The sequence below is a fragment of the Astyanax mexicanus genome, chromosome 13 (genome assembly GCF_023375975.1).
Source record: "Astyanax mexicanus isolate ESR-SI-001 chromosome 13, AstMex3_surface, whole genome shotgun sequence".
NCBI classification, from domain to species: Eukaryota; Metazoa; Chordata; class Actinopteri; order Characiformes; family Acestrorhamphidae; genus Astyanax; species Astyanax mexicanus.
Window position 1 is genome coordinate 11645077 of NC_064420.1, and position 24504 is coordinate 11669580.

A 24504-nucleotide genomic window follows, 5' to 3' on the forward strand; every position below is an offset into this window, starting at 1 on the left:
ATTCATGTGCAAGTTAATAGCCCGGTTAATGACAAAGAAACACCAACTAATAAATATAAACAAGTCAGCACTCTGGATTAAGACTGTTCTTTAATTCTCAGTGCTTAAAATATAATGCAAAAATAGATAAGCAACTGTGCATTACCTTACCTTACAATTCCTTTCTTATATCTTATGACAAGTTAAACACAAACATTTTCTCAGGCCTTTCCCCCCCTCTAAAATTCATTAAAAAACAAGAATATTAATCGTTTTTAAAATATGTAAACATACTTATGAAACAATACACAAAGCAAGTCGAAAAAAAAAAATTATAAACAATGGTGGGAGAAGGGTCAAAAGATCCCTGATTACACGGTTTGTTTTTAAATTTTTTTTTTAACAATTAAAATCTTTTTTTTTTCTTTGATAACAGTTTTGTAACATCCAGAAATCCCCCAGGAAAGCAGAATATTAATGATAAAGAAGAGAGATGTGAAAGTCAGTGTATGATAGAACCCTGAGGACCAGATGATGGCCTTGTTCTTATTGGAGAGGGGCTTTACATGCACTTTCCACACCACTCCTCAATACAGCAAACCCTTCTTCTTCAAAAATATCCCACTGCTGATTAGATCTTCTCCATCTCGAAGACTTAAATTGACCTTGTAATACAGCAGTACTAATGAACTCATGGAAAGTGAAACTCCTATGTCCAAAACTGTACTGTACTGAGTACTGGGAAAGGCATGTAGCTGATTCAGCATCAGGTTTTTATTGTTCAGTCCTTCATGTAGTGAAAAGCAGACACAGTCTAGTGACAGTATTGCTACAAAGAGATGCTTTGAGTTTTCTCTACAGCTCAGACAGGCCTTCTTTGCTGTGTGTGAGGAGCTGAGGAACCTCCTTCTCCGTTACTGTGCTCATGCCTGTGTGTGGAGTCAGTCTGGATTGAGCTGTGTGGGTCCAGGGTCAGAGGGCAGTATAACACGCTGCTCGTCCATGCGTTTGGCCTGCGAGCGCAGGATGAGGCTGAAGAAGTCTTCATCTGGGACGGTGGGACCTCGCTTTGGGGGAGGGGGAGGGGCACATCTCTGATCATCCAGCCGGGAGCCCTGAGAATGAGAGAGGTAGAGAGAGACCTTTATCACTTACATTTAAAATGAGCAGTATTTAAATATACGTTTCATTTATGCTATTTAGCGAAAAACGGCCAGAGATTAGGAATGTCATGTTAATTATTTTTGAATTGCAAAAAAGAATTGCAATAAACAAAATATATTGCAATTTGAAAACTATTTTATGCCACTGATATAATAAAAATGAAAACATATCCACCTTGCTGCTTTTAATCATGTCTGTATACACACAGACAAACCAAACATCATGATATAGTAAACTGACCATAATGTGTTACCTTAGCGTGGCATAGGAATGGACACACCTGGTTAGGTTGTAAGGTATTATCTTGTGAGCATAGCTAAATAAGTGACCCTGGCAGGAATTTCACCCATATCCCACAAATCAATGCAGCGTTTTTAGCTTGGGCTGGTAACACATATCACAGAAGGCATTACCACCCACAGCACTTTCCACTCAGTGTGGTAATGCCTTCTATGAAGTATTCCCAGCTATATTGGGCTCCATGACTTTTGCAATGTCCCATGAAGCTAAACACGATCGTGACTAGTGGTGTCCAGCTTCATGCAAATCTCACAGGTCAGTGCTGTGTTCTTTAGCTTCCAAATCACATGGCAACTGTAGTGGAACACAATAACTAATTCCTGTCACATGGCATCACGGTATATACACACAGTGTATCTAAATCTATTATTATACCACCATAGTTAGTTCCGACCCTGCAATGTGATTGGCTGAGAGGTGTTCTATGAGTGCCGTTATCAGCAGGTAATGCATTGTAACCAAAGCTCTCCATGTATTACTCTGCCACATACAGGTAACCTAGCAACAATGCAGCGCCTACAAACCAAACAGCGCAGCTACAAACAGAGCAGCAGTGGAACTATTTTTAACTAGCGGAGTGTTTATAACTAAACAGATCATATTTTCTCGTCCTCTTTAACTCAAAATCTTTCAATAAACAGCGATAAAGGAACTGCGTTATAATCACAATAATACACTGCTGGTTTGTGCTATAACGTGGAATATTGGCACTGCTGTGCTGCGCTTTAGCACTCCCTCTCATGTATTATTGCTTAAATATCCAGGGTTCGAGTGTGTGCGCTACTGAGGCTACCACTCATGCTAACCTGGCACTTGATGAGCATGTCGAAGAAGTCATCTTCCGGCTCTTTGCTGTCAGCACTGGCTATAAGCTTGCTGAGGACGTCCTGGCTGGTGTTCTGGTCCAGATGCAGGCCCGGCAGACCAGCCACGCTGGCCCGCTGCTCGTCCAGACGTCGACCCTGAGAGCTGGCCAGCAGGTCTAGGAAATGGCCAGACTGTTCTGAGGCCTGTGCTTCGGACGCAGAAATAGCTAAATAATAAGAAAGAAAAAAGGTAATAATGAGTTAAACGTTTATATTATAAATAATGATACATTTTTATTCTAACTGGATTCTGAGCTAAAATGCTTCTCTTATTTGCTAACAATAATAATCTGTATTATACAATTTCAAAACATTTTAAAAATGTAATTTGTTGTTCTTTCATATTGATCACTAAGTAGCGTGAATCCAGATGTATAAAGCTAATGCATATGAAACTAAACAATACACACAGACCACAAAGAAAGACAAACCTTTAGCCTATTTTTCAATTCTCCAAAAGAAGCCACTTGCCCCTGCTGAGCACAAGTCTGACCATTAGCTTATCAAATCTAATAGAAGACTGCTCAAGTACACAAATCAAATGTGTGCAAACAAACATTTGACTGTCATTTTCCAAAGCAGGACCATTTTATAACTTAGGATATGAAGTACCCTAGTGATAGCAGCTTGCATTTAAAAATATCAGCAAATACTGCAGCTACATCTCCACCTTTTTTGCCAAAACATGAGACAACTAAAGAGTTAAAGCCGACAAAATTAATACGCTTTCAGCACTGCACTCAACACCATGTTTCTGTTAGGAGCAGGAAAGTGCATGGGATGTAATAAAAATTAAACCTAAAACTAAAAAGACTAGTTTGTGAGAGATTTGATATTAAATAAAGCTAATTTAATAACCTGTGAACTGCTGATTGTAAAAAAATCCACAAGTGGTCCAGCGGACTAAGGCGTTGCCACCATGATCACTAGATCGCAATCAGCTGCCGAAATCCCAAGAGAGCACAATTGGCCTTGCTCCTAACATCACTTTCCAGGTAATGTTGGTTAACACAAGGCGTCTGTGAGCTGATATATTGGAGCAGAGTCGCTGCACTTTCCTCCGAGCACGCTGGCTAATCGTTAATGCTCTATGTTTGTATATTTGAAAAGAGGCGGTACTGGCAGTAAGTCTGAATTTCCCCACAGGACAGCTACATCCAATGGAAATGTTAGTGCGGTTAGCTGGCTAGTCAATGTTAGAAGATCCATCAGCTAGTTAATATTACACCAGAATGCAGGAAATGGAATCTAATTCATAAAAAAAATTCTGGGGGAGAACCCACCAATCAGCGTACCCCCCCACATTAAAAATGCTTTTGACACCCATGAGTGTGGAACTTAGAAAGAGCAAATGGCTTAAGGTGGTCTCCTCTCCTCCCTTTGGGTGGAGGAAGATGTGTGGAGCTCCTGGTAGTGGAGAAGCTTGCCTCTTTTTTGAGGCTGTGGGTGGGTTTAGTTTAGAAGGTCATTCTAACCTATGACTGAAGATACATTTAGCTGGTGCATTTGGCTGCAGAGCTTTATTTTCCATAGGATAATCTGATCTTACACAGTCCAGTCCGAATTTTATGAACACCTTCTTGTTTCACTCATTGTTCCTTTTTTATATGCTCAGCATCACTGAGAATAGAGGAGCAATTTGTAGCAGCACTGCTGTGTCTGATTCCCTCAAACCGGCACAACACACACTAACACACCACCACCGTGCCAGCCAGTGTCAATGCAGAGCTGAGAATGACCACCTGTAGTTACAGAACTAAGTGCTTCTACATGCTTAACAGAGCTGAAAAAATAAACTGTGAGTGTAGAAACAAGGAAGTGGTTATAATAATTTGACTGGACTGTGTATAACACAAAGGTCAACAAGGTCACAGGGTCAGCCTAACTCACATTTCCTGATGGCTACAGGCGGGGTTTCACAGGGAGAGGAGGGAGCGGAGGCGCGGCTTAAACCACCCTCCAAGGAGCACCTTTGGTCATCCATGCGGTTGCCCTGGAATCGGCTGAGGAGATCAAAGAAGCCTTCATCTCCCAGAGTGTCCGGCGCATGCTACAGTCGAGGATAAGCAAAGGGTGTCGAGGTTAACACAATCTTTTTCTTATATTATATTTCTAATATCACCATTCAGCAGAACCATTTCTATAACCAGTTAAACACAGATCATGAAGTGGTTCATCTAGATTCTATGGGCCTTGTGCAACACTAGATAAACCTAAAAAATAAAATCACACAGATTGATTGTGGATGAATGAATGACTGATGAAGTGGTGAAATGAAAAAGCAAATAAATGAATACCTTTGGGTCCAGTTTAGGTGAATGTGGGCTGTTGCTTGGGCTTGTTTTAGTGGGGCTGGTTCCATTGGCCTTCTGCTTCTTCCCCTTAAAGCGACTAATGAAAAACAGTTTGGAGGACGTTTTTGCTATAGGGGACGTTTTGGCCTGCTTAGGGGATGTGTCCTCCTCCTTGCCTGAGCCCTATTAGATTAAACACACACAGAGAGTACAGAGTAATTAATATACCACATGTTGTTTGAGGCGGAAACACTGGATTATGGACCTACCTACAGGTCTTCAGGGTGTATAGGGTTTTAGAAAGTTTAATTGCTAATTGAGGGGAATGTAAAGTCGTGCGTGTTTGCATGGACTTACAGGACTTTTATCACGACTTAATTTCATGAGCTCCATGTTCTCCATGCTGTGTCTCCGGCCAGTTCTGGGTTTTGTTCCTGCAAAAGAACATGTACATCAGTCAACAACCTGCAGGTACGGTACTGCTACAGGTTGTGTTGCTATTATATTAGTGACATGAAAATAACTTTACTGCATCCTTTGCTGTTTTTCCCCCTTCACTTGAAATTTACTTGTTTGTAGAAGACAATCATTGTTTTGATGATTTTAGCAAATTGTCTTTTCTGGCATTGTTCTGAATTCTGCCTACCTGCCAGATTCTGATTCCCTATAAGTGCATTTACCAAGCAGCAGAATAAGCGTAACAGATTCCCCTCAGATTATACAGTTACAGTAGATACAGGAAACACCAGTGTAATCTCTTGTACCCAAACAGCTGTATGACGCACAAAGTGAATACAAATTTCAGCACAACACTGGTACTTAATCAAAAAATGTTTTCACACCGCAAACAAACCAAACCATGTTTCAGTTAATCCAGACCAAAACAATAGAAAAAATATTTTTTACATCTTCAGTAGATGGCAGAAAAAAACTGTAGAAGTAAATAAGAATCTATTGAAAAGGGAGGAAGGGATGTACAGAGGATTGGACGAAAATATGGACAGAGACTGCGGGTGGATGGAGGACAGTTACCTGGTGAACCACAGCCGTTGTTGGGGAGGCCGTCTGTGGAGACGGGGCTGTTGCTATTGCTGTTGGTAGTGTTGTTCTGTTTTAGACCTAGAACAAGCTGCAGATCCGACAAGTTCATCCTGGCCGTCAGTTCTCCACTGCGGTCCCCGATCTGTGACACACACTCAAACTTTTATATATGATCTGTAAATGACTGTGTGGGTCAGGTTTCTGGTGTTCTCGTTTGCAACTGTAATAGTTTTGTTTACTACTTCACAGAACTGTGTATGGGGCGGTATGGTGGCACAGTGAAAGCTTGGGGGGCCTGAGTTCGATTCCCGGCTAGAGCAGCGAGGGTCTTTTCTGTGTGCAGTTTCTATGTTCTACGTGCTGTTCAGGTGAACTGGAGATGTTTGAAATTGTCCCTTGGTATGAGCGTGTGAGTGACTGTGTCTGTTTGTCTGTCTTGTGATGGACCGGTGGCCTGTCCAGTGTGTATGAGGACTATGCATGGTATTAACCTGTTTTATTTTTAGTTAAAACGCTTTTTATATATAGAACAATTATAGAAACACTGCACTGATATGGATGTACATATTTACCTGTGTTTATTTGTAGTAAAGGATTGTTTTCTTTTCATAAGGAGAGCTTGATGTAAATGTGCAGTGCAGCCATCAATACTTTACATGTACAGTTACTGAACACTAAATTTTTCAGAGAAAAAGGGCATTTGTGTATTGTCCTGTGTGTATGGTACTGTGTGTATATACATTTCTGAGACCACTTAAAAATGATGAGTTTTTGATTTTACCAAATTGAAAACCTCTAAAATATAATCAAGAGGCAGATGGGTGATCACAGCCATCAAACCACCAAGCTGAACTGCTTGAATTTTTGCACCAGGAGTGGCATAAAGTTATCCAAAAGCAGTGTGTAAGACTGGTGGAGGAGAACATGATGCCAAGATGCAAAGACTGTCATTAAAAAGGGATTATTCCACCAAATATTGAATTCTGAACTCTTAAAACTTTATAAATATGAACTTGATTTCTTTACATTTTTTGATGTCTGAATGCTCTGCATCTTTTTTGTTTTTTCAGCCATTTCTCATTTTATGCAAATAAATAAATGCTCTAAATGACAATATTTTTATTTGGAATTTGAAAGAAATGTTGTCCGTAGTTTGTAGAATAAAACGACAATGTTAATTTTACTCAAACATAAACCTATAAATAGGGAAATCAAAGAAACTGATTCAGAAAATGAATAAGCTTTAGCACCATCTAGTGGACTAAAAAAAACAGCAATCATGTCACACACCTCCTTGGAAATCTCCAGATGTCTTTCAGCAAACTGCAAGGCCTGTTCGTGGTTTCCCAGAGCAGTGTGGGCATTCCCCAAACTCCAGCAGGCTCTCCCCTCCCCTATCCTACACACACACACACACACACACAAATGAGGTTAAATGTAGCCAGCAGATAACATTAAACTATATAGACATGCCTGCAAGCATTAGACAGCGATGATAGGCTTAAATGTTGTTTTCATAAACATTGTTCCATCATATCTGAACATTTTGTATCGTTATACTAAGATGCCATATGTCATGAGATAGGAACTAGCATCATCTCCCATGATTTGGTAGAAGATTGTTGCACTGACCTGCTTTGTGCACGTTGTGTGTGGAGTGAATGTAGTTATGATTTCTACCACTTCAAGCCAGACATCACCAGTCACAATCTTTACAACCCACTGCACTGTCATGAGCACACTGGCCACTCACTCACAAGATAACACCTCACAACTTATACAGGAGTGTGTATTGACAAGCTGTACCCTGAGGTAACACGTAATAATCAATTTAAATACTGCTATTCCATGACTTTTAGCATGTCAGTGTCAAGATCATCTTTAAACAGAATTATGCAAGCATTTAGATTTTTTTTTTGGTCTCCTCAACAGCTGTACACATGCATTGGTTGACAAGCATAGAAATGGCTTCAAGAATAACATATTGTAAATTGATATTAAATTTGTCTTACCTGTGCAATAGAGCTTTTGACAAATATCTTAAACCTTCGCATGTTAGGTCCGTTTACAGTGTTTATGGAAACATTTAAAATGTTTCGTTTTTTCGTTTTATTTGTTTAAATGGGTTCTTTTTATCTACATTTAGGACAGGGAAAATGTTAAATTCTGCTGATGTTTTAAGTCATATTTCTAAATAAATATAGAAAAATCTAAGGGCTTCACAAGCTTTCAAGCAGAACTGTACATGTGTACTACGGGATATCAGCATCAGCCCAGAATTCCTACATTGGTGCATTCCTAGTTAAAATCTAAAATGTAAGGCCAATGTGTAATTTGGTTATAGAGTTATACCGGGGTGTCTCTCTGCAAATTAGAAAAATGTATATCAGCATCGGCAGGTATATGCTAATATCGTAATATCGGAGATCATTCCCAGCAGCACCAGTCATTCTGGCAGAAAACGCATCCATATTTAATGCAGGACACCTGCAGGTCAGGGCAGCTTCCACAGGATTACAGCCCTAAGACTTCTGGCATGTCAGTTTTTTTTTCATGATCTTGCATCTGTAGTATGTTGATGATTCTATGAATAAATCTTTTTTCATGTTTACTGCCTTAAACAGTCATCTCAAAAGACAATCAAATTAATTAAATCTGGGGAAATGTCTGTCCAAATGCAGTCGAAATTAACTGGAAATGTAGCTTCATGAGTGAGAAAATGACAAAAAGGTGACCATTATAATCTGACCTGTTTAACTTCAGTTACATTGTAACTGTTTAAGGAAGACAAGTTCTTCACAAACGCTGATGAGCAGAGTATGGCTGTACCTGTCCTTCAGGTCCTGGGCGATGATGAGGTGTTTGAGGTGGTAGTCGATGGCTCTCTCGTAGTCCTGCAGCAGTGTGTACGTGTTGCCCAGGCTGTAGCAGGCCTGAGCCTCCACCGCCCGGTCCCTCAGCTGCCGGGCCAACTGCAGCGTCCGTCTGCACATTAAAAACAACACCACGTTCAAACTCAACACACACTGTTCAACACAATCTGTTCTACCAATAAACCAACAGGCTTTAAGCGATGCAGCTGAGAGATCCTGCCAGCAGGGGTTCCCATCACCAAATGGAGTAATAGTAAAAGCAGCCGGGATTAAAATGCATACATGGATGGAGTATTATGTTCATGTTTGGCACTCTTGGACTAAGCTTAATTTTTTTAGTAACAGAAATATATGTATATAGAATATAGTTTTAAAAGAACCGCCTCTTGCATTCTGTGGTAAATAACATGTCTTACCACCTCCACACAGCCTGAAAAATACTGGATCTATCTCAACAGTCAGTGATTAATCACTATTAAGAAGTGTGTGTGTGTGTGAGATAGGACCTTGATCAGTTTTTCAGTTTTGATAGAATTTGTCATTTATAGTTGATGGTGTAGTATATAGAGTCAGAGTCTATTACAGTGGTAAACTGTGCAATGTGTTAATAAATGCTTAAATGTAAAGGAATTTCTCCAATGAGAAAAACCTTATCCCTGAAAAGTGTTAACATTGTACATCCAATGTGCCATCCTGCGCATGTTTCCTAATGCCATCTATTGATCTACAGTACCAGTCAAAACCAAAGACTGTAAAAAAAGATGGACGTGGTGTCTCCGTTCCCATTCATTCAATGAAAATGAAGCCAAAATATTCCTCCATGTTGGACATCCTGATACGAGAGTCTGTGCAGTAGAGCCCAGAGGAGGGAGAAAGACTGTGGAGAGACAGTCTACTCATTTGAATAACCCCGCCCCTGAGGGCTGCCTCACGGTCACAGGCTGCAGAGCGGGGCGGAGCTGACGGCCTGTTTTTGGTCCCGCCCATAAGCAGCCCTTTTACAATAACCACACCTTTTTTGAATAGAGCTGAATAACGTTTTAAAAACGTTTTCTGTGGGGATATAAATATTTAACAATATAAGCAGAGGTTATACTAGCTGCTGCATTTAAATAATGGAGGTAGAATTAAAGTATATTAGAAAAAAACGTGATTGAAAGTTGTCTGTTTTTGCCATTGAAACCTATGGGGATGGGTGGGGTTACACAGCTTTCTGCAGCCGAACAGCAGGGGGTGCCCGACCTGTGGTGTCTTCACTTTTGAGAGACGATGATCTGTCCAGCTATACACACTTTATGGTCAAAACTATCTGCACAATCTTGGTATTTTAATCTCTGTGTTTTTATGAGGGAGAGTCACCTGGAATAGTTTTCTCAGCGTCTTGAAATAGTTCCTGGAGGTGCTGAATAAAAAAAACTGCCAGTCAAAAGTTTGGACACACCTTCTCCTTCACTGTAGGTCTCTACACTACACTACATATCCTTGGGTCAGCAATATGGAATTTACTGGAATTTAAGTTTGTCTGTCCCATTTGGCCTACCATCCGTTAACGCAGGAAACAAACGCTGGTGTAAAATTTAAAAAAGCAAAAAAGTATGAAACTTACTTGTAGTGCTCAGCTGCCACCTCAAACTGGCCCAGGAAGATGTAGGCATTCCCCAGGTTACAGTAGGCCCGTCTCTCAGCAGCTCTGTCTCCAAACTCCTTAGCGATGAGGAGACGCTAAACACACAAACCATAACAATTTACCATCACACTCTTCTGCACATTAACACTGATCTGAGACCTGCTTCCACAGGACATCATGCAACTCATGTTCCCCTGACTCAGATAAGATCAGTCCACTGTGAGAGATAGAGTACCTGTTCGTGGGCGAGAACAGCGTTCTGGAAGTTCCCCAGCAGGTACTGCGTATTACCAAGGTTTCCATAAGTTCTCCCCTGTGCTGCTCGGTCCCCCAACTCTTTCACTATGATCAGATTCGCTCTTCAAACAGAAGAGAAATAAAAATTAATACAGCAATATGAGAAATAGATATGAACATGAGTATTTATTTGATGTTAAAGAGTGAATCTTTAAATAATTATAATAAAAACTAATGAATTTGCATTGAGTTATAATGATTATTACATACTAACAAAGTGTTTCATATTGAATTGATTCGCTATATTAGTATATTTTACTGTTTAGTTGTATTGAGGTAAGTAAGTATCTCATCCTGTTTTCACCATGGTCAGGTAACCCCAGGACCACCCACAGGACCACCACACAGCAGGTACTATTCATTTGACTAAAATTCAAAAAATGTCAAACTTCAAAGGAAATTTACAAATATTTTATTTTGTAGTCAAGTAATCATCTTGTAATGAATGCCAATCCATTTTTACTTTTATTTAAATTATGTATTATTTATCATATACCATAAAATACAGAACAGCATACAAGTACTGAAGCTGTTTTTACCATACACCTGGCTCCTGTATGATCTCACATGAGTCTCTTCAGACCTTCAAAACTATTGTCAGAACCCCCCAGTGAGAATTCAACTGTATTCAACTGGAAATCTCTTTTGATGGTTCTATACAGACCTGGCAACCTATGACTGAATCGCAACTATTGCTCTGCAGTTTGATCTGCAACGGTGGGAATGTGCAGACCAAATATTTGTTTTGGTTACTCCCGCTTAAGTCTCACGAGACACATTTCACACCCGGCCATACATATTGTGCCAGTTTAATTTTGTGAGATCTTGTTTTATCCCTAGTTGTTGCACAACAGAAACGTGTGTTAGTAATCCTGTAGTCCTCTAGGTCACTGTTGTCTGGAAATGTTTGGTTGGTGGAATATTCTCAGTCCAGCAGTGACTCTGAAGTGTTTAAAAACTCCAGCAGCACTGCTGCATCTGATCTCATAACACCACCATGTTTAGAAGGAAACCACCCAAATAATAGCTGCTTGTGGTGGTCTATCCTGTGGGTGCTGACCATTGAAAAACAGGGTGAATGGACGATGAAGTATGCAGAGAAACAAAAAATACAAAGTGAACTATATGCTCAGTGGAGCTGCAGAAAAAAGTGTAGAGTGTAGAAACAAAGTTGTCATACTATTTTATCTGGACAAAATCATGTAAGAAGAACAAGAACAATTGTATCTACCGTCCAGTAATTGAAAGCTGGCTAAATTTCACAATGAAACAGAACACTAAAACTCAACCATAGGCACGCACTTACTCATAGAACTCTGTAGCTTTCTTTAGAGCAATGCGTGCCTCCTCAGGGAAGTCTCCCGGGTCAATACCACTCCAGCATATGTTCTTCCCCTTGGCGTGGTAAACATTCCCGTAATTATACAGCGCTCGCGCCTGCCCCACCTACCAAACCACACGCAACACACACACACAGTTCAGTCCAGAGGAAAACAACCACTACTGATTACACATCTAAAATGGATCAACGCCTAGCATTTAAACTAAGTTTATGGACCACTAAAATAGTCTTCAAACATCAAGACTAAGACGTCTCTGGAAGGATTTAAACTGTACTGGTTACAGTGATGCTTTTATAACTTGCTTTAACGTCCCAAGATTAAAGTTAACTACCTTGTCATGGAGCATTCTAGAAATGTCGAGGTGTCTCTGGCAACAAGCTGCTGCCTCGTCGTATCGGCCCAGGACCTTCAGTGTGTTTCCAAGGTTGCCGCTAGCTTTGGCTTCTCCCAGTTGATCTCCAATGGTTCTGAGGGAATACAGAAATAAGCTGTGATTTACTGTCCTTAAACGCTGTCCATTACCCCACACTTCAGCTATTCACTCCCATAACTGTACTGCAGTCATAATGTGCATCAGTTTTTATAGACCCTTAAATAGAACCTTGTGGGATACCACAAAATATGTGTAACCGTTACTAACTCATTAATGCATCAGGATTAGGGTTAAAATAATATACTTTGAATGGTAGATTTTCACAGTTTGATAACAGTCTCTGAAAATATCACAATATTGTTGCATAAACGAAAACAACTTAGCAATAAAATAGTTCACCTATGCTGGATAGTTGCTAGGGGATTTAAACTGCAATTTATTTCTGGAAATGAGCAGATTTTAGCTGTTATTCTAAGCTGGATTTCTCACTGTTATGAGACCACTTAAAAATGATGAGTTTCTTTAATTTTACCAAACTGAAAACCTCTGGAACATAATCAAGCCATCAAATCAAGCTGAACTGCTTGAAGTTTTTCACCAGGAGCGGCATAAATTTATCCAAAAGCAGTGTGTCATGACTCATGGATGAGAACATGCCAAGATGCATAAAAAATGTGATTAAAAACTAGGGTTATTGCACCAATTCTGAACTTTTATAACTTTTTCTTGAGTTCTACAAGCTCTGCATCATTTTTGTTATTTCATTTCTCATTTTCTGCAAATAAATGCAGTAAATAACAATATTTTTATTTGGAATTTGGGAAAAAGTTCTGCATAGTTTATAGAATAAAACAACAATGTTCATTTTACCCAAACATACCTATAAATAACAAAATCAGAAAAACTGATTCAGAAACTGAAGTGGTCTCTTAAAATTTTGTAATTTTTGCTGTATGTGATTTTCTTACATTTCTGACAAAATAAAAATCCATATCATGGTAGATGGCAGATTAGTTTTGTGGTAGATGTTCTTTATTTTGCTACACTGTTCTTTTATACAAAATCATTCTTTAAAATGGTCTTAAAAAAGATTTTTTTTATTTTTCTACTGAATGTATAAAACAGTAGTAAAATATTAAGATTAACTTTAAACATGATTTATCATATTGCCAAGAATATTATCGCAAACATACTCAATACTTTAATATTATCAAATTAGATTAGGGACTTATTAATTAGATTAGATGTTATTTAAACCTAAAAATCTGAAACAGAAACAGACAGATGTAAAACAGAATTTGCCAAAACATAAGACAGTTTTCATTGGGCTCTACATACTCATGAACTCTTGAACACACCTAGTGAGAGTGAGGTCATGCCGGTGGAACTCCAGCGCTTTACTGTAGTCCTGCAGGTGGAAGTATGCGTTGCCCAGCTGACTGTAAATAGCGCTCAGGATCTGCAGGTCCTCCGTGCCCACCTGGATGGCTGACTCAAAAAAAGAGACGCCCGCCCGGTAATCGCCCACTTTACACAGGCGTTCTCCCTCCAGAGCCAGCTCCAGACAAGAGGCCTCCATCCTGTGTGAAGAGAGGGAGATGGAGGATGAAAATGTTAGTGAGAGTTTTAACAGTGCCTGAAATTTTGGTCCGAACCACAAAACACCCTGAGAACATTCTCCAGCCGAGTCTGATCCAACCCACAGCACCCTGCTCAGAAACCAAACCTGCCTGAAGCTGCATCTCAACCCAGCGTGACCGACCACAGACCAAACAAAACTGCATTCATAATCACAGAGTCAGTTACCTCAACAATGACAATAATCATCAGGGAGCCTCTCAGTTCTAAACGAAACATTCAGAAATGCACAACTACAACGTTTCTCAGCTTCCTCCTCTTACATTACACAAATCTAGCCATGAAATCAATAAACACAAACAAATAAATCATTATCTACACTATAATCAGCCATTCAAACACAATTCTACTGTTAACTAATATATTCATGAATTTAAGCCTTTGAACATCACTCGCAATAATCCTGAACCTGAGAAACAAATGAGGGGATGATGACAACGGAAACCCAAGTGTGAAAAGTTCTTTAGATTCTATTTAGATTTTTGGTGAAAAAAAATGATATATTTGGCAGGAGGCCAACATTTCAAACAGGTTTGCAGGTTTTCATGAACTTTTTCACCACTGCATAAATTAAACACCCAGACGTTTAAGGAATTAATCACACAATTTGCATAATAATTGCCTTTCAGATACTATAAAATAATCAAAGTAGATCATCACAATGGAATTTTAGTTACATTTAAATCATTTAAATATGTTTATTTAATTGTATTTTTTTTTACTTTAACACAGATTGTTCTTTGTGAACTATGTTCAAATACCAGTCAAAATTCAAAAGTCACAACATCAATGACCCTATAAATTTAGCCACTTGCTGATGCACACCAGTAGTGCTGGGCAGTATACCGGTTCATATCGTATAGACCACTGAAGTCGTGTCGTCATTTTGTAGTCGGCGCCATGTTGTTTATGCCCATATTTGGGGCTCCTTTGGGGTTCCGTGTCTAAGCCATCCAAGCCAATACGGGATTTGAATGGGGTTTTCAAAAACTGGCCTCTGTCACATTCTGTTGTAAATAAATATATTCAGAACCCTGTACGTTTTATTCTGTGTACATTTACCTCCTAAACATCACTGGATCCTCTGAATTTCGAGATCAGTTAAGGGGAGTAATCAGAAAAATGCTAACTTTAAGCTAATGCTTAACTGACGTCACAGCACATCAGCTAGAAATAACCCCAGACTGGATTCTGCACAACAGAAGTGAACTCCCATTAGAAAGCATTTTGGATTATTATGCTTCTTCACAGAGGATCATTAAAGCATTTAAACAGGTGAAAACTCTTTCAGTGATGTTGAGCACTGTAATGTTGAGCAGTGTAGACTGTGTTAGAGCTTTACAAGACAGATAATAAGAGAAAGTGTCTCTCAGTTCGGCAGCGCTTCCCCGAAGGGTTTAGTATTTAATTACGGTCATTAGTTTATACTAATTACAACACTTGACCCAAATACAACTACCTGCCCTCACTGAGGCGACAACGAACCAGAAACACCCATTTATTTCACTGCATAATAAAGAGGGTAAATGTTAAAACGTGTTACAGCTGGTTCTGGAGTATCACTGACCTGTTTCAGTGATTTTATGCTGTTTCACTCTCAGCTCTCCTCAGTAAGCAGAGTTAGTTCATTATTAGGCTCAGCTGTGTGTAAAATGCTCCTAACTCACAGCTGGAGTTCTCTGGTGTTGCGCCAAAAACAGTCCCCTGCTAATCTCTGCAGCGGCGCCGGGAGGTCAGTTCACTCCACTGTAGCATTAGCTTAAAGTTAGCATTTTTCTCATTACGACCCTTAAACGATCTCGAAACTCAGAGGATCCAGTGATGTTCAGGAGTAAAATGTACACAGAATAAAATGTACAGGGGTCTGAACAGATTTATTTACCACAGAATTTACCACAAGAGGCGTGTTTTTAAAAACCCCATTCATTTTTCTCATAGGGAAAAAACAATTAGACACGGAAGCCGTACGAGCACTACAGAATGACGCACGACTTCAGTGGTCTATACCAGAGGAGATTTTTTTCATACCGCCATACCGCTAGAGGCGCTGCGGAGCGCTCTGCAGAAGCACACAGCGTAGAACAGCGCTGCCAAAGAAGATACACAGCTCACTAGCTAACGCTAGCCAGTCAGCATAACAAGCTAACATATCAGAGTTGACGGTAGCTTAGATATGAATACAGACTGGAACTGCGCAATTAAACCACAGCTCAGAGCTAATTAAACCTCTCGTGCTCCAGACGAACCTAGAAACGGTAATTTATTCAGCACAGGAGATTAAATTACCTAAACCTCTGGATACAAAAAAGTAACTATAGCCTTTTTAAATATATTAATACTGTAGATTAAAGGATATTTTTTATGCACAATGAACTGAATTTATATGTTAATTGGAGAAAGAAGGGAACTGTGCAATAGAGCACTATATCTCTTTTAAATACCGTATTTTTCGGACTATAAGGCGCACTTAAAAACTTTTAATTTTCACAAAAATTGACAGTGCGTCTTATAATACGGTGCGCCTTTTGTATGGATTTTACTCGTCAGGTTGTAAGGAGCAGTAAACACACACTCCGTGCAGCGTTATAGAGAGTTTCAGTGCTATACAGAGTCCAGAGCCGTGCAGCTCCGAGGCTGAGCAGCAATAGCATTAGCTAGATGCTAACCGCTAAGCTAGCTAGCTTATTCACTGAGATCAGTATTATCTAAATTTTACTCGTCAGGTTGTAAGGAGCAGTAAACACACACTCCGTGCAGCGTTATACAGAGTTCCAGTGCTATACAGAGTCCAGAGCCGTGCAGCTCCGAGGCTGGAGCAGCAAATAGCATTAGCTAGCTTATTCACTGTTCAGAGATCAGTATTATCTAAATTTTACCCGTCAGGTGTAAGGAGCAGTAAACACACACTCCGTGCAGAGCCGTGCCGCTCCGAGGCTGGAGCAGCAATAGCATTAGCTAGATGCTAACCGCTTAGCTAGCTAGCTTTTTCACTGTTCAGAGATCAGTATTTTCTAAATTTAGCACTTTTAATACTGCTGGAGCAGTATTATTAGAGTTAGATGCTAATCGCTAAGCGTTCACCGTTCAGAGGTGAGTTATCGGCCTGTAAGTCTGTGCTGCTTTGCCTGGCTAGCATTAGCTAGATGCTAAGCGCTAACTCTCTCAGAGGTGAATTTTATCAGCCTGTAATCTGCTTGTTTACCGTGTTAAAACAAGCTACGGGGGACGAATCGCTAGCTAATATCTCACTGTCTTACCAGAACACGCAGGATTACTCAGTGTAACGCTGTCGTTTAAGTTTGGGTTAACTTTACTAGTTTAGGTGACTAGCTAGCGTGCTAGCGGATAGCTATGCTAACGCTGGTGCAGCAAGCCTTAGTGGACATCTGGAAATCTAAGCTTACTGTAAATAAACTGAAGCACGTTACTCACCCAAATAAACAGTTTTCAGGAGAGGAATCTGTGTAGATTAATATCCAGCACTCGTTTGACTTTGAAAGAGCTAGATTTATATATACTGAGACGCTCCACCGGCAAGCGACCACCCCCGGTGGGGGAAGGGAAACATGGCGCCACCCCTGTTCACTTTGATATAGGCACCCTTTCTAGTGTCACTTAACGCGCCTTATAATGCGATGCGCCCTATGTATGGAAAAATAGCAGAAAATAGGCGTTCTTTGATAGTGCGTCTTATAATACGGTGCGCCTTATAGTCCGAAAAATACGGTACTTAAATATTGAGTATTTTAGGTCCATTTAAGGTCTATTGTTTATGTTCTTCAGCTTTTTTTCTGCTAATGAAGTCTGATTTCTTCATATTTTGTGTAATTTGATGGGACAAAGTAAACCCAATAGTAATCAAAGTCTTAATTTAAAGCCTTAGTGTTTTATATGTACTCCTAACAATAAAGTAAGTCACAGACCTTAAAAAAGCCCAGTCATGCAAAATAAATAAATAAAGGAGATAAAATAAAAATACAGTGATATACCATAAAACCGTCAAAATCTTGAAAAACACCATGATATACATTTTTGGTCATACCACCCAGTACTACACACCAGTTTATATTACTGGCAGAAGCTTCACATTCAGCCAGTTACTTACACATCAGTTTAGTTTACTAGAAGAAGCTTCACTGTAGAAAATAAACAAAAACTACTTATACTGTGTGTGTGTGTCTAGGAGACACAGAAAAAGAGAGAGAAAACACTTAAAAACACTAATAAATAATAAGACTCAGTACGAAGAGTTCAATCGTAGAAGGATGTTGAGGCCAAAATTGTTTTAAAAAGTAATACAGTGACATTTGCACACCGCTCCAGGCATGTGCTCACCACACACAGACAGACAGACAGACCACATTCCATTGTGTTCAGTATGTATAGTATGCTAAATATTCTTGTTTTGTTGTCTTGTCAGGACTCTCTCAGCTGTTTAACTGCAGCTCTGAAGTTACAGTTCTCATTCATAAGAACCAAAGGAATCATCATAACATCTGAATTCTTCAATGACTGAACATCCTGAGCATTGATTCTTCCCAGGAATGAGTTTAGCCTGGGCATCCAGGAAAGGAAGGAAAAACAGAACATAATGATTGGACAGAGTCCAAAACTGCGTCCTGAAAGAATGCAAACATGGCCTTGCAGCATATCCGGAGTCCGGCTGCCAAGCCGAAAAAAGGGCTTTATTTACCAAAGACTTTCCCTTTCTTTTTCAGAAGGCATCTCCTTATCTCACAGACTTCCTCACACACACAGAGAGAGAGAGAGAGAGAGAGAGAGAGAGAGTTGCGTGCAGAATACCCACGCAAGGCTTTCCTAAACAGATCTCAGCTCATGGTTTCTCTTACTAAAGTGAGAGGATTATGATGATTTAAATCATATGCAGGCAGCAGTGTGAGATTTACTGAGAGCTTAGCATTACTCCGGGTCTACTGAGACAGCTTATCTACATAAGTACGTAGACACACACACACACACACACACATGTTACAAGTTATACGTCATTTTACTTTATCTCCGAGGCTAGGTGTGGAGTAACACGCAGGTCCAGTTCTGTACTCACAAAAAACAATGTTCTCAAATATAAAGAGTGACGTAAGAGTAAATGCCATTCATACATTTAGCATAGCTTACAAGTAATCCTGAGAGGCCTGTTAAACATTTCTCTTTTTTCTGCTACTAATAGAGAAATAAGGAAATTCATTCAGAACAGAACATGTTTAAAACAAACGTCCATGTTTTGAGCTTTATTTGAACAATACTGGGATATGAAGGAAGACTTTAAACCAGGTCCAAAATGTAATAATAGTAATTAGGGCTGGGGCGGTATTGATTTTTTATAACCGCGGTAAAAAACTGACGCATCACCGCGATATTGCGGTTAACCGCGAGACCCCAAAACACCCCCCCCCCCCAAAAAAAAAAAAAAATCACCACAAATTTATTGGTAACAAATCTTTATTCTTCAAACCATACAGCCTACACACAACCTCTACATAAACCATAAATACAGCATAACAAGTGAACATATGCTGCCTGTATAATTCGTCATTGTACAGCTAACCTGTCTTTTTCCGAGCAGACTTTTTGAAGGAGGAGCTTGTCCGCCTCCCCCTTCTCCATCCATAGATCTATTTTAGGGCTGGCCCGAATAGCGGTTTTGAGCTCAGGATATTCGGCAGTAATTGGTAGCAAATATTCTAATGTTCGTTTAAAAAAAAAGACGAATTAATCCACAGCAAAATTTTCCACTGACCCCCGGCCCCGAAAAAAATATATTTCTCACCCCTTTCCTCGGGCCGTTCGGGCTCAAGGCTCAAGAAGTCTGTGATAGGCGTCTGTTTTTTTTTTTATTCACACTCTTCTTATTTCTCATTAAATATCTACTAGATACAGATTATATCTGTACAGTATCATTTATTTCACTTCCCTCCTGAATATTTGGAGTGCATTATGTCTCCTTATGTTGTGTAGTTATGTAGTTTTCACCCCAGAATTTCTGCTGCCTCACACCAGGTTTCGGCTGCATCGCAGGGCAGGAGCGCAGCTGCGTTACGGCTATTTCGTTTGAATTGTGCAGTGCAGAGTATTACAGATTTTGTATTTTTGCACTTGGGCTATTAGCTCAATATTAAATATTTCGTTTGTTTATAAATTATTTTATATTCTTAAACCATGTTAAATTATATTCGATTGGAGGAAATTAATTCAGACATCATTTCTTTTTTGTCCCGTTACCGTTCCGCAAAAAAAATCCTTCTTTTAATCCCGCATCAGCCCGCCACATACACAGTTTTGCCGCACCTGCCCCGCGGTCCTAAATAAATGTAATAAATTACATTTAGTGCTTAAAATTAAAAAAAATATTTATTAAAACCGCGCTGAATAGTGCGGTCACGTTTCTTACCACATTACAAAAAAAAAATCGGTGTGTGTGCGCGTGTCGGTCCATTCTCCGCTCCTTTTTTGTGCTTAGGGTTTTTTTGTTGCGTGCATGAGAATCACTGCGTGATTATTACAATTTTCTTAACTATTTATTAATGTGCTCCCACATCCTCTGGATTGATTAAACTCCTGTTCCCGCCAATAACAATTCAGTTCTGTCTGTGCCGCAAGATATCCTGACGGGACCCGCGTCATATAATATGTTGATTAAAATGTCGTGACGTTAAGAAATCGGCTCGCAAGAGACAACCGACCAAAAAAAAGACATTAGTTCCATTTTAAAATAATAGAAACCTGTCCTTTATGTTTGACAATTTTTGTTTCACTTTACGTGTCCTTACTCATCTGAAGTTTATTTATCTGAACTGAGTTTTATATGGTTATATTTGTAGCGGTTCTGAACTCAGTTCCGCGTGCTGTGAAAGAGACAAGGCGCAGCGCATTTTACCTCAGACTTGGTCAGATAACAACATTTCAGTAAAGATGGTGGTTATAGTTTTATATCATTGCTTTGCTGTTTGAACTACACTTCAACCAACCTTACTATTTTTACCAAGACTGAGGCGCAATGCCGCGCGTTCTCCGCGGTGCTCACGCAGAACAGCCAGCAGCCAGACAATGAATTAATATATTTTACTTTCTCAAAATGTGACCACGGAACACCTTACATGGCTCTATGGTTTACCTTATGGTGGGTGAATTAGTTTGATGTGTTGGCGAGAGGTGCAGACACCACTTTCCGGCAAAACTTGCAGATGATTCTCTTCTGTTCTGAGTCTTTTTCTTCCTTTTTTCTCAACTTACTGAGCCTGCCCTGTAGCTTCCATTTCCGAGCCAATATTAGTGCTGCTAATCTTCACTCTCTTCAGCAGCCTCAATGGAGACGAAGTGAGCAGGAGACTCCAGAGCTGTTCTGACCTCAATGAGTACCACGCACCGCGTTTTGCTTAACCCATTCGCCGCCGCGCCAGTGCAGCGGCAGCACAGATAAATGACAAAAAAATTTATATTCGATATTATGAATTTTGAGATCGTTTGACACCAATATCTATCGCGATCAAAATATATTTGATATATTGCACAGCCCTATAGTGTAGGACTTACACTTGACATATTAATACTGAATTCACCACAGTTGTGCTTATATGGAGCATTTTACTACCGCTCAAAACGCAGTCAATCAGATTTGACAGCCATAAAAAAATGCGGTAATGACGGTAATGAGCTCATCACCGCGGTGACGTCCCATAACCGCGGTATTGCGGTAATAAAATTATCGTCACAGCCCTAATAGTAATGCTAGTAACCTGTGAGAGAAAAATATTAGCACCACATTTATTATTACTTAAAAGGCCTAAAATCTGACTGCAGATAATTATATCTGATGGTTACAGAAGATTTTGGAGGAGCCTGTCTTATTTAAGCCTCAGATATTAGTTTGGTTTAATCTTGGTTGTACCATGACCAGGTCCAAAAAAGAGATCCAGATTTGCAATTTTCCCTCCAAAATAGGGTGGAGTAACAAGTATAGAGTAAAGGGTGATACATTTACAGACGGTGCTAGTGTATATTCATTTATAATTGTACTATAGAGCTAAAGTATTCATAATTAGCTAGGGATGTCTATCATTTTTTGAGTCATTTGAGTTTGAGAATCTGCTAATACAGAGTCCCGATCCTATACCTTCGGCAAAAAAAAGAAAGAAAAAACACATCTAAAAAACACATCTTAACCCTCCTTTTACCTTCAAATTTACAAACATATTTTATCTTTTATATTAGACCCCAGCAAGATTAACTTCCTGGAATCATAAAATTATTCAAATTGTTACTAAAGTTTGTCACATGCTATATTTGTTTGTTGACTACTTAAATAGCTCTTAGCTCTTCCTACAAAACAGACAGAAAAAACATACCTTTCCACATTTTAAGCTACATTAGTACCATAGTTTTGGCTCTTTAAAGGCACACTTAAAATCCTTTATTTTTACCAAAAATCAACAGTGTGATCTATATTCCTGTGCACCTTATATTATAATTGTATCGGTCAGGTAGTAAGGAGCAGTAAAGCCACTCTTTTGAAGTACAGCTTTATACAGGAGATCAGTGAAGTTTTTTAGTATTAGCATTAGCTGCTAACCACAGCGCTAACTCTTTTGCTGTACAGAGTTTACAGAGTACAGAGTATATCGGACTGTAGCCTGTTCATTTAGCGTGTTAAAACAAACTAAACGGGACGAAACACTAGCTGATAGCACCCTGGCTTACCGGAACTGTCAGTGTTCCTCAGTGTAGCTCTGTTAGGCGGAATTGACTAGTGCTAAGTGCTCCTAACCACGGCAAGCGCTGCTGCTAACCATGCTGTTGGAAATATTGGAAATCTAAGCTTACTGTAGGTAAACAGAAACACTTTATCCAAATAAACAGTTTTCAGGAGAGAAATCTGTGTAAATTAAAAATCTATATATATATATTTTTTTTAACAATTACAGTTTTGTTTACTTATTTACCCCCATCAGCAAGACCTGCTGAATTAGAAGAAAAACATGCAGACACCCTTGTTTCTTACTAGTGTCGCTTAAAATGTGTCTATAGTGTATAATCCAGTGCTTCTTATGTATTAAAATAGACCAGAAAATAGACGTTCATTAATAGTGCACCTTATAATACGGTGCACCTTATAGTTCGTAAAATATGGTATATTAGATTGCTTTATACACATTTTCAACTGTTAGCTAGAGCTGAAACAGTTATTTAACATAGTCGACAAATTGCTGATTCTAAAAATGTATTGACAAAAAAAAAGGATGGAAAGCAATGGTTTCTACACCACGACAATGATCCTAAGCACATCTCAAAATCCACAATGGACTACCTAATGAACAATGGACCTCTCAATGCCCTGACCTAAACATGCCTGGAAAGTCACAGCAAGACCTCAAAAGAACCTGCAGATGTTCCCAAGAACCTTGCACGTGTAGAAGTTGCGAAATTCTCACAAACAAGAATAATCTGTCAGTAGAACTAAGTGACATTTTCATAATACACAGCAGTTATGTTATGACATGCAGTCAACGGAATCATCAGTAGCAGATTCATATAAACTGGTATTTAATTACTCTTTGTGCAAAATATAATAATTTGTATTCAGATTCCCAAATAAACTGGATTTTTGTTTATACTCTCTGTGATGAAATGTATAGTGGCATAGGGCTGAAGTGATGAGTCAATGTAATCGACATATCAAAAACTCATTTCAATACACAAAGTGCTGAAGGAGCTCACACACATAGTTCACACTCAACATGGTTTGTGTCTCCAAAGGTGCCAAAACACAACAGATTACATATTTACTTAGTACATATCAGTACTTTCTAGGTTTAAACAACTTCTGGGCATTTGAATCCTCTGTTCAGCTGTTTCTGGTGTTTTACTGCAAATGATGGCATGACAGAAATAATCACGTACTAATTAACAAATAAAACCAAAAAAAAAAAAAAAAAAAAAGTACAATAAGAAAAGATGTGCAAAATGCCTTCATATTGCCCAGCTCTACTTGCCGGCTACAACAAATTGAAGTGGGAGTTTCTCAGCTTATCGGCCACTAAAACCTCAAGCATATGGCATTACAGGGCGCAGAACATAAAGCCTTCAATCATAGGTCTTTTATAAGGCCTACAAACAGAACCCCACACAAGAAGTCATACCCTACCTCTTATTCTTCTTCTTTTTTGGACTCCCGAAACACTTCCTGAGCAGAGACATCACACTCTTTTTCAACACGTTCTCTCCTCTACAGCAGCGCATGTGCCCCGCCCTTATCCTCGGGACAAACCATAAGACCCAGCTCCTTCGGCCCATTACAGGACTGATCGGACAGACCTCACCACCAGCCTCCGCCAAACGCTGCGCAGGACTCCTACTGAGAGATCCCCGAAGAAAAGAGCAAACACCTGATCCAGCTAAACCACACTGCGTTCTGTCCTCCTCATCACTGAGCCACGAGGAGAGGAGACTAGTTGTGTTGATGTTTTGCAGCAGGTAACTTCAGGTTGTGTACATCTAACAGCGGGTCAACGGTAAGCCTGGCTTAACCAGTCACAGCGGTACAGGATGCCTGCGTCCTCTCTGAACACCTGCTGACTGTGGTCAATTCCAATTACACAAAGTACATAAAGATTACACACAGTATACTACTTATATTATCGTTATTATATTAATTTTACATGTATCACACTTCACTCAATAGACATTTGTACGCA

General features: G+C 39.5%; 1 protein-coding gene across 1 annotated transcript in view; it reads right to left on the bottom strand.

The window, feature by feature from the left end:
* Positions 1 to 71: 71 nt before the first annotated feature.
* The window catches only part of gpsm2l (G protein signaling modulator 2, like), a 56077-nt gene continuing 31644 nt past the window's right edge, over positions 72 to 24504 (bottom strand). The window contains exons 2-14 of the mRNA XM_007233396.4: positions 13516 to 13737; positions 12116 to 12251; positions 11748 to 11887; positions 10380 to 10503; positions 10124 to 10239; positions 8474 to 8629; positions 6935 to 7043; positions 5636 to 5786; positions 4961 to 5037; positions 4607 to 4786; positions 4200 to 4359; positions 2250 to 2476; positions 72 to 1094 (exon numbers count right to left, since the gene is read on the bottom strand). Of these exons, the coding sequence (XP_007233458.3) occupies positions 921 to 1094; positions 2250 to 2476; positions 4200 to 4359; positions 4607 to 4786; positions 4961 to 5037; positions 5636 to 5786; positions 6935 to 7043; positions 8474 to 8629; positions 10124 to 10239; positions 10380 to 10503; positions 11748 to 11887; positions 12116 to 12251; positions 13516 to 13736 (1971 nt within the window). The 5' untranslated portion in view covers position 13737 and the 3' untranslated portion in view covers positions 72 to 920. The remainder of the gene's footprint in view (positions 1095 to 2249; positions 2477 to 4199; positions 4360 to 4606; positions 4787 to 4960; positions 5038 to 5635; positions 5787 to 6934; positions 7044 to 8473; positions 8630 to 10123; positions 10240 to 10379; positions 10504 to 11747; positions 11888 to 12115; positions 12252 to 13515; positions 13738 to 24504) is intronic.